This window comes from Setaria italica, chromosome II (genome assembly GCF_000263155.2).
Source record: "Setaria italica strain Yugu1 chromosome II, Setaria_italica_v2.0, whole genome shotgun sequence".
In the NCBI taxonomy this organism is placed as follows: domain Eukaryota; kingdom Viridiplantae; phylum Streptophyta; class Magnoliopsida; order Poales; family Poaceae; genus Setaria; species Setaria italica.
In genome coordinates this window covers 44,176,500-44,187,284 of record NC_028451.1, presented here as the reverse complement: position 1 = coordinate 44,187,284, position 10,785 = coordinate 44,176,500, and the positions used below count along the sequence as shown (strand labels likewise).

General features: G+C 42.0%; 1 protein-coding gene across 1 annotated transcript; it reads right to left on the bottom strand.

Annotated features, from left to right (window-relative positions):
- Nucleotides 1–905: 905 nt before the first annotated feature.
- On the bottom strand, nt 906–4,696 carry LOC101762244 (5-formyltetrahydrofolate cyclo-ligase, mitochondrial). The gene is made up of 7 exons (XM_012843308.2): nt 4,357–4,696; nt 3,647–3,784; nt 3,424–3,585; nt 3,278–3,319; nt 3,149–3,194; nt 2,474–2,544; nt 906–1,282 (listed from the first exon to the last, which is right to left on the bottom strand). The coding sequence occupies exons 1-7, from the start codon at nt 4,616–4,618 to the stop codon at nt 1,149–1,151; spliced, it is 855 nt and encodes a 284-aa protein (XP_012698762.1). The 5' UTR covers nt 4,619–4,696; the 3' UTR covers nt 906–1,148.
- Nucleotides 4,697–10,785: the final 6,089 nt, after the last annotated feature.

Sequence of the window (10,785 nt, the reverse complement as noted above, 5' to 3'; positions counted from 1 at the left end):
CAAGGTGAGGGGCCAACCTACAGAATTAATACTGGGAGCTCCAGCTTGTTGGCCTTCACCGGCCCCGGCACCTTGCTCGCCAGCGCTCTCACAATGGTGCCGACCATCGAAGCGGCAGCGAGGCATGCGCCTGGATGGATGGTTCACAATTGTAGAAAATGGATGGTGGAAGTCTAGCAAAGATAAGACTTAGCATATTTACATGAAAGCTCCCATAGTTATTCTAAAATGTGCTGCTGACTAATCCTAAAATGCAATTTTGAAGAAACATATTAAAAAACATCTTAAGTTTTTAAATATTTGAGTAGAGGAATTTGTATTTCGTAGCCGCAACAAACATATATTATATGTCATCTTTTCCGATCATATTAATTAAAATCTAACGGTAAATGAATGCTCCATCATTTTTTCTGAGTATAATAATCATACGATAATATTATTTGCACAAATATACAATTATTTAAGTAGTTCATTTTAAATTTAATATTTTAAATTTAATATTTTTATATTAAATTTAATATTTTTATATTAAATTTAATATTTTTATATTAAATTTAATATTTAATATATAATATTATTTGCACGGGCATATTCACCTACTACGGTTGTATTGAATTCTTTCCAGAACCATGGGAAACTGGATCGGCCCATGAGGCTTAAAGTTAAGGCGGCCCAATGGCCTTGGGCCTAATCTTTGGCCACTTTTTCATGGATGATGAGCCGAGGAAGTTTGCAACTATTACGACTTTACGAGTAACATAAAATCATAAATCGTCTCTTTTGCCAATAGAAAACGTCGCAAAATCCAGTTTTAAAAAATTCTAAAATGTTTATTTTCCCTTTTTGGTGGCGACTGGCTAGTTCTGAAGATGTAAACTTTCACGATACATGACAACAGAGCTCCGTATACCATGTCAACCTTAGACTCTTAGCTCAAAAGGAGAATTCACATCATACATCTAAAACTAGCTGGAAAAAAAATTGACCAGCGTCTATTTTATTATAGAATGATACAGCAGAAAGCCACAAGAAAAGGACAAATCCCATGATCTGCTGATGTATCAGTATCACACTATCACCTGGGCAATCAGATGGAACCTGAAAGAGGCGCATGTTGTCAAAGCATAACAAGAAACCAATCAGCTTCATTACATCCTCTCCAGCGCAGTAGGGCTTATTGGAATAACACCAGAGGATGAGACCAAAGCATCAATAGGAACATCAGTTGAGTTGACTGGGATGATGCCTTCCTCCATAATTTGCACCGAGTATGAAAGAGCAACTTCAAAATAGGAAAGCAAACATTACGACCGGTAATTTAGCAATCAAAATGGCATGCATGTAACGTATTATCATTCCTCAAAGCATGGAACCGTGAAATACAGAATGGCAGAAAAACTAAAAGGTACAAATAAAAACTGTATGCTCTGTTATGGGAATTAAAGCTTTTAATTCAATTAGAAGCACAATGAACTAAAATTTGACTTGTTAATTCACCATTAGGTTTGACAAAAAAAAAGGGTGATTCGAACTATGTAGGAAGGCTTATTGCCATTCCCTTCTATATAAGCTATACTATTATGTTCTGGAACAGCAATGCATACTTGTTCTGACAAACCATTGCTCTAATTGAGATCCATTTTGCATACTTGGTTTAACAGTTGCGACAGGTATAGGTAGACAAAGCCCCTAAAAATCAGGACACTGTTGGCAGGTTTGCTTGAGTGACAACCAAGTTCGCATCAACCATCCATGATTTAGAAATTAAAATGGAATTTGTGGCCACTAGTTATCTGTTGAGAGCTGATGCGAATAGAAGTTTAGCAATTCATCTCCGAAACCAATCTACTACAACTTCATATCAGAAATCAACTCCAGATCAGAAACTGAGAAACATGAGTACTCAGTTCTACAAGAGAACATAAGTTCAATATTACAAAAATCTTACAATTCAAGAAGTATTTTGGTTGTAAACCCAACAATCTCTCCATATTACCAATTGGACCATAGCAATTCAATGCATTTTTAAGAGAAAGTAACCAACACGTTGTCAAATAATAGGTCAGCAAAATTATTAAGAAAAAAAAAGTAAACACTGGAATCTAAACTAGCTTGCACTAGATGTTATTGGGATCTGACACTAAAACAATCTTGATGATTAAAGTTAACAATGAAATGTAAACTAGCTTCCAGTAGACATTATAAAGATCTAATTCTGCTCCAAAACAACCTCCATCAACTCTGGCCTTCCACTTCAAAACAGTACATTTTGCTTTTGTTTTGATGTAGACTGACCAATATGATGCTAACAACAAATTAGAGGGGGCAAAGCATATTTCAACTGAATATCACAAACTAAATAAAATAACTTTCTGCAAAATAGTATCTGAAGAAAAAAAAACCCTTACCTACAAAAACAGAGGTCTCAGAAAAACATTAACAAAATCTGAATATAAAAATATGTGAGCCATACCTAAGAGAGGTTGATTCCACCCTTTCTCTTTTGCAAGTTCTTGGTATTTCAACAAGAATGTATCATAGTACCTTTCAAATTTGAAAAAAACACACACCCAGAAACAATAAGATAGTGGGGGGAAAAATTCTCATTTAAAAGCATAAGCATGTAGTTTAGTATAATCTGAACTACCCATTAGATTGGAACACTGTATATTTTTGAGGTTCATGTATTCCTTAAGCATTTTATACAGTAGAGATGCATTAAAAAAATCCAGAGCCATGGTCTATTAGGGCGATAGTGCTACAGTAAAGGCAATATAAACAAAATACAAAATTGACTTGCATGATGGTATTTCTGCATTGAGGAAAATAAACATATATCACAGACCCTCAACAATCTACAGAATCTAGAAAGAAACAGGAAGGTGACGGCTTATTGCAGCAGCAACATGCCCTTGCTTTTTGAAACTTCTACTAAGAAACACGAAGATGTCATTATAAGATGGAATCATGCAGTTTTCTCAGCCTGCGTGAGAAGGTCTTATCTCTTCGAAAAAGCCCGGGGGCTACCTTACCCCCCACAGGTCGAGTTTTTTTTTTTATTTCTCATGTTAGGATATGAGCATTTGCTTAGTTATCCCTGTAAACTAGCAACTTCAATACAGGCAAATAGAATAATATGTAATCATACCCTCCACCACGGCCCAGTCTTCGACCAGTTCTATCAAATGCTTGTCCTGCATGAATAACAAGTATTACCCAATCGAACCTATGTGGCGGTCTGGCAGAGCATGTATAAAGCAACTGATAGAGAACCTACCAGGCAATAAAAAAAGATCAATCGGGGAAGAGGATGACAATACTGCAAGGATCAAACGAGGATCAAGTTAGCCACCCCATTGATGCAGTAACTTATACAAATTAGATTGGGGGAAAGCTTCCAAGTGACACGGAAATAAATTTTACCATCTTCACGATCGTTACCACTAGCATCCACGGGTGATGGTTCCAGAATGTTCATTGAATTTTTAACTAAGTCATCCATGGTGGTGATTTTGAGCATCCGCATATTGCGGTTCTTATCCTCCACTCGAGGAACATAAAGATCTTTTGCCAGTTCCTCTTGCCCTTAATAAGAACCAAATTGTTAGCGACAGAATCAGTAAGGAGCATAACTCGATGGACTCACCAGGACTCGATGGTAGACACTCTGCTAGTATTTTTGATGTATCAACTTCTCGCAACTGCTGACAGCTTATATAAGCACACAACCGTTTGCTTGCTTTGAACCAAGAGGAGTCCAAAATTGTAGTTTGAATAGCCAGATCTGGAAAATCAAAGAAACTTTTCACGTCCAAATACTCAAACGGAACAGCAGAATGCAATCTACTTCCAACAATGGATGAGCAATAGTGTAGTACCGCATCCCCATTCTAGTTAAGGTCTCTAATTACCAAATAAAAACAAGGAAACTCCCCTTCGTTGCACTAATGTAAAAGCAAGTTAGAGCACAATCATCCTTGTTTCTCCTAGTGAATTCCCTGAGGCTTCCATTTTCCTGATCTTAACTGCAAATATACCATGTATCTGCTGACCTTAATCAGGAAATAACACTTCTCGTAAGGTTGGGACACGCCCCCAATGCTAACAGTCTCGTGAATTTGAAATATGATGCAGAATCTACCGTGAAGTTGCACAAAATTTTAGCAACTCTTTTATTTCTCGTCCCAAATACTAACATCCAGTGTGCCTATGTGTGTCTGCGCAAAAGCTAGCCAAAAGCAGCACAGGCAGAGCTCAGTTCCTAGTAAGCAAATTGACGAACAGGTGGTCTCGCCAACGGCCCAGCAATCCCGTAACAAGACCCGAATCGAACGAAGCAAGCTCGGCGCAGGTCACCTTCGCTGGCGCGCTGGTCAGGGGAGAGGGCCTTCAGCGCCCTGCGCACCTCTGTGCGAAGCGCGCGCTTCTGGTCGGCGACTGCCTGCTCCGCCGTCGTTGACATGGCGGCGCCGGCGGCGGGGCGCAGCGGGACCGATGCGGGCGGCGGGAGATGGAGCGCGTGGTGGTGGTGGTGGCGGTAGGTGGAGGCGGGCGCGGCGCGGGGCAGGGGCAGGTGGTGGAGGCGCACCATCAGCGAGGCCACTGCATTTTTAATCATCTCCCCCTCGTGCCACTGCCGCAGTGTCTCTCTCTCATCGCGGACGCGCGGCCATCGGTGGTGCGTGTGCCGCTGCCCGCCGCGTCTGCCTTGCGGTGAACCTCGGCCTGTGGATTCCGCGGCTGAGGACGGACGGAGCGGGCCGGAACGATTGGGCCGAGCAGAGGAGACGAAATGAGGCCCATACTTCTTTTTTTTTTTGCCTCGGAGGCCACGGTGACGCCTCGTATGACTCGAGCCCGCAAGGCCTGGGTTGACCGTTGACCGGAACATTTAACATCTCTCTTATGGATGATGTTCAATTGCCCTATCTTCTTTCGGTTTGATTTCTTTGGGGCCCTTCAGGGCTTCCCCTAATGGGGTGAGTGGTGGATATACATGTACTGCGATTTTGGCCAGAAATAACCCCAGGCCATTATCCGAGTGACCTTATGGCCTAATTGGCTGGCCTCTGGTGCCTGGTGTGGCTCGCTACGGTTGGCAACCAAGCAGCCCCTAAATATTGCCAATTAAAAGAAAGCTACCTTATGCGCAGCTAAGGAAAAAAATATTTGTTGCCCTACTCCATCTGTCATGAAATACGGGGGACACTGCAACCTGTAAATCAATCCGTGGTAAAAAAAAAAACTGGTGTCCATAGGACTTCTATTCTTTGAGTTCAAAGCTGAAAGCTAACTCAGGACAATCAAACGTCATTCAAATAGTCAGATTTGTCTGGGTCCACAAATCATTCGAACTCGATCAAGGCATGCGGCAATTCTGGTCCGTCAGCGGTTAGTCCACGGTCACCTCAGATCGAAGTGGACAGGCAGCAGCAATCCCAGCAGAAGCTTCCAATTTGCGCCAGCGAAGCACAAGGTGTAAAGAGTTTATTAAATATGTGAGGCTAAGGTCTACCGTTAGGTCAATGGACATAGACAGGCTATGAAAATCTTGTTGTCAGAATAAATGTAAAGTCTTCTTCTAGTTGGTGTTTAAGGACAGGCTCAATACAAAAAACATCCTAAAAAAGCAAAACATGTCCCTTCCTTCGTATGAGTGTGTTCTGTGTCAATATGGAGATGAGGAAATATTATTTCATCTTTTGCTTAGCTGCTCTTTTGCACAAAAATGTTGGATTCATCTTGGGCTCTTCCCAAACCTTTCTAAGCTATATGTAATTCTAGAGAGCTTCCGAACGCAACTACAAGTCCAGTTATTTATGGAAATTATCATTATTATGAGTTGGAGTATTTGGATGGCTAGAAATGATCGGATCTTCAAAGAGATCTCTCCTTTAGTGCAAGTATGTTTGATTCATTTCAAACTAGTTTTTACTCAGGTTATTCTTGGAGTAAAAGAGAACTGGAAATTTTAAATGTCTGCATGACCACAGCAAACATTGTAATATTTTTTATCTCCTTTCTTTCGTTCTTTGTGTCTTAATTTTAACCTGCAAGTATACCATTCCTATTTTATACATAATATAATCAGCAGGGAGCTCTCCTCTTTCCTTAAAAAAATATGTGAGGGAAGAGGAGCGAAGGACGTATGGATTGGTCCTTTCAGTTTGATTGATCCAAAAAAGCTCGCAGTGGAGGATTTTCGACTGGTGCCACTTGTCCGGTTTGGTTGGAACAGACATGGTATCTACGATCATCTCTGTAAGTTTGGAATCCTGAAACTTTTACCAACCTTGCAAATGTTTCCTTGGATTTCTAGGAAATAAAATACTTATTTTAACATGTGATGCACACACTTGCCATGCCTTCCTGCTACTGTCAGCAGCGTGAGTCTGATGACCAGCACACAAGTCTCGGTCAAAGTTTTGTCTTTCTTATGTGGTTCACATTGCTTTGCTTATACATCAGAGCTATGATCTTGAATGAAACTTGTTTCACTGTTCAACTGCTGTACAAATTCTGTCATATGGTATGGTAATGGAAACTCAGTACGGTGGAATCCGAACAGAGTGATAGTGCCGAAGCAGAGTTCAGCTAAAAGATTCAGAATACACGAATGACAGAAACGCTTAAGTAACGAACCATTGCAACTCTGCAAGGAAAGCAACACACTTTTTTTAAAAAGGTAAAAAAAACAACATAAAACAACGAATGTCCGACCAAACCAATCTTTTTTCAGTACTGTTTGTGCTGCATGAAAGTATGCATCATGATATGTGTGCACCAATTAATTCACTATTAACACAGATTTGGCAAATCCACACCAGGATTTCTTAAGATGTAGAAGATTCTTCACTGATTATATGATCTCACCTCTCTGGAAGAATTTTGTTCAAATCATGATAAGATCTCAAGTGTCTGTGTCCCCTGTCCCTTTGATTCTTTGTTTAGGTTACTAGTCAATTTCAGACAATCTATTTAGCATCCAGAAAGGCATAAATTCTTCTTGCAATGACCAGTCTAAAGTAGTTGATAATAGTGGATGAATCTACGTGTATGGATTTTTCTAGTGGTGACAGATATACCTAGGCAACAGCAAGGTTCCCAGCTGTCTCCAAAGAAGACGACAATTCAAAGCCATGGCTCTAGTCAAGAAAAATATTCTTCAATAGGGACCCATCCTAATCAAAAGAATGGAAAACTCGAGGAATTCTTGACGTAGAACAGCTCCAAAAATGATGTTTGCAAATTGTATGGAGCCTATGAGTTATCTGCAATGTTTTCGGAGAAAAATATGCATTATTTGAGTGGACCACAGAAAGGGGCAGCCTGATCATCAATCGGCTTCTATTCCGTCTGAAAACAAAGTCTGTTGCACGTTTTCTCGTTGCGCAAAAGGATAGACGGATGGATATCACGCTTGTATTCACAAGTGCTATGATGGCAACATGGACCAAAAGTTTCTAAGAAGAAGAAGAAAGGTAAACTCCCCGAAGTGCGTGATCTTCCTGATACAAATTTTCATCTCATGGTTCCTGAACATTTATCCTTAATCCTTATCTTGTAATTTATGAACTTTCAGTTCTGGTCAGCAATGAGCATGCGACTTTTTTTTTATGGAATGTTAACATACATGCATGAGCATTTCTAAACTTGTAGCTGGTTAAGAAAAATGCTATCTGAAAGAACTGATTCAATGCACTAAAGAATTCAGCCAAGGGTCTATCATTGTGGATGTTGCATAATGGAGTAGACCTAACCTAGGAGACAATTCAACGATACACGCTAACATTTGCTTCATGACATCACATATTCCAGTTCAACCGTTGCATTGTGATATTCGTTACCACCAATGATATGTGCTAATCTTTCCTTTTTTTTTCCTTTGAAGTAAACGATATGGATGCATCTAGCTATCCCTCTGCCTCTTTCAGAAGGAATTGGTATGCATCTTGTGAGATTAGATCTCCTAAAATTTTAGCCTATGGATTGAACCACCAGACAGTTTGATTGTTAAAATAAAATGCATTGTCAACGCAGACCTAACAAGGAAAAGGCTTTTAATTCGAAAAAAAAGGTCGGATGCATGTATATGAAATCCTGCCACTGCAACAGCCATATCATACCTTTATGCCGTTCAGACTTCAGACCAATCTAGCGACTATATTACAGGTGCATTTGATCTGCAGCAGATCATAGTATCTCTGAAAGCAATACATGTGATTTTCTACAACACTTTTCAGTACGGTACTAGACTACTTCTTTTCTAATGGTCAGGTTCACTGAACATAACATGCATGTAGCATTATTGAGCCCCTTCCAGCAGACTTTTTTCTGACAGAACAAACATGAAAATGCTAGAATAAACAAGATAGAGTAGTAAAGCAACAGAAAAGCTTGAAACGAAAGTTCAGTCATGGATCACGAGGGACTACATGATTCTTCGCTGTTCGTTGATTTTAAGGCAGAATGATTCAGTCAGAAGGCAGAGGCGTAAAACACAAGAGCTGCGTATCACAGGGAATCTGACCAATTTGGCCGTTCGAAAGAAGGCGTCGATCAAACCTATGGTGGCTTAAAAAACTCTAAGGGGTGTTTGGTTCCTTGAGCTAAAGTTTAGTTCGTGTCATAACGAATTTTTGGAGGCCAATTAGGAGGACTAAATATGAGTTAATTATAAAACTAATTGCACAGACGAGGCGAAACGGTAAGACAAATCTATTAAGCCTAATTAATCCATTATTAGCCAATGGTTACTGTAGCAGCACATTGTCAAATCATGTACTAATTAGGCTTAATAGATTCGTCTCGCCGTTTAGCCTCCATCTGTGCAATGAGTTTTGTAAATAGTCTATGTTTAATACTTTTATGACAGGTGTTAAAATTTATGGGTGGGAACCAATAACCCCCTAAACCTATTGTTTTGCCTTTAACTCGTACTATATCTTCAAGGTTTAATTCAATCATGGCAGGTTTCTTGGAGAAACCAATGATTGTAAGATGAGCCAAAGGCTCGGTTTCATCTCAAAAAGAGAACGCAGCAGTGCTGACCATGGACCTCTGCTTTGTCACAGCCTGGAGACCTGAGAGCCCTGCTCTGTGCAGTGAACTAGATACAGAGCAGTCGCAATTCACAACAACAGAATCATCAAAGAGACAAGAACAGAGGAATCTAAAATGGTCCGTGCGACAGCTCCTGCCGTGCTGGTTGCACAAACACGAAAATTGATTCATAACATTGGCGTCGAAGAGCATCACGCCATCACTGTGCTCACAACCTGGTTTTGCTCGGGTAGTTGTACTGCTGCGTCACAGTCGTGTGCGCCTGATCGCGTTCTCACTTACAACGACGCGCGCTGGTGACAGAGGCGTTGACCCGTGCCTATCACCGGTGTGGAAGCACGAGCTTCCACCGGTCAAAGCTTGGCTGGATCACCGCATGGCATTCTTCGCCAGTCGTCACCTGCCGGACGTCACTCGCTACCGGCATGAACGCATCAACCGGTGGCTGCAGACCTGCAGCGGCCACTAGAAATGCCTACCGCGCACAGTCCTAGCTTCTAGCCACTCCCTGCTTGCCGCCTCTATAAAAAGGCAGCATGTGTGTGTATTCTTTCTTCAGATAGAAGGACACAGAGAAGTAGGAGTACATGGTTGTGTGTGTCTGCAGACAGCAAGCGAAAACTTGCAGAGGCAGTAGAGGCGAGAGGGACGAGAGCTGCCTGCGGTTGTGGGTGTGCGTCCTACGCTCAGGAGAGATGACACCGACGTCGGACGGGTCGATCGAGATGTGCATCTGCTGTGTCGATCCGTCTGAAGCCGGTGTCATTTCCCCTGAACTTAGGACCCATTAGCCCTGAATAATGGACACACAGACACCTCGGCGAGCCGTCACCGTTGTTGCTTTGCACGCTGGCGCTGGTCTTGCTCTTGAGCCGCTTTGGCGCGTGGTTTACGAGGTAACGCAACAGCTTCTTCACTTTTGCATTCCATCCTGTTCTGTGTTGTCTTGCAGATGAGCTTTTAGTGGAGCAATCAGCCATTCGTGCAAGGTTAGCCATGTCCCAGGCATGTCTCCAGAATTAGATGGCTGTTCCTTGGACTGACGGGCGCCAACCGCCAAGCGCCTTGCCAGCATCACCTCCTGCTCTTTGCATCTCTGAAAACCACCTCCCAGAGCCTAACGCTAGCTGTTTCAGAGAACCTGAAAGGCTGAAACGTCTCGGCAACATCTGCGTGCAGTGCAGGCGTCCTTGGAGCTTGCACCCCACTACACACAATGTATTTCTGTTCTGTTCGATTCGTCCTTTCTCTCTGCGTCTCTGAAGAACATGCACAGGGCCTTTGATTCCATGGTAGGTAGGTCTCGAGGTCAGGCAGACAGGCACCGATACTGACTGGCCTCTCGCGATTGCTTTCTGGCTGCAGCTTTCTCCAGGGAGAACTTTCTATGTCTGACTACCCTTTGGCCTTTGCCGATTGCATGAAATTTGTTGGCACCTGACTTACTACTGGCTATGATGGCTTTGGCTTCACCGGGCTGAAAACTTGTTGGCTCCAATCTGTTCTGTGCTGAAACAACTCGTTCTCTGTGTTTATCTTCTTTTTCCTTCGACCTGTGTAGACTGTTGTAAAAATTAACAAATTTTATGCGTGAAACAGTAGCGCTGAAATCTTTGGATGAATACTCTGTATGAAACTGAACTAGTTGATTCACTGCGCAAAGCGGTGGAACCTTCGACTGAGAAGCTGTGATGAAGACTGGGGGGGGGGGGGGGGGGGGGG

Excerpts from the sequence above, each read along its gene's own strand:
- LOC101762244 (XM_012843308.2), bottom strand. The coding sequence starts at position 4,618 with ATGATTAAAAATGCAGTGGCCTCGCTGATGGTGCGCCTCCACCACCTG. Across the intron at positions 3,586-3,646 it reads GTGTCTACCATCGAGTCCTG|GGCAAGAGGAACTGGCAAAA; the intron begins GTGAGTCCATCG and ends GTTCTTATTAAG. Across the intron at positions 2,545-3,148 it reads AGACTGGGCCGTGGTGGAGG|GTACTATGATACATTCTTGT; the intron begins GTATGATTACAT and ends CAAATTTGAAAG.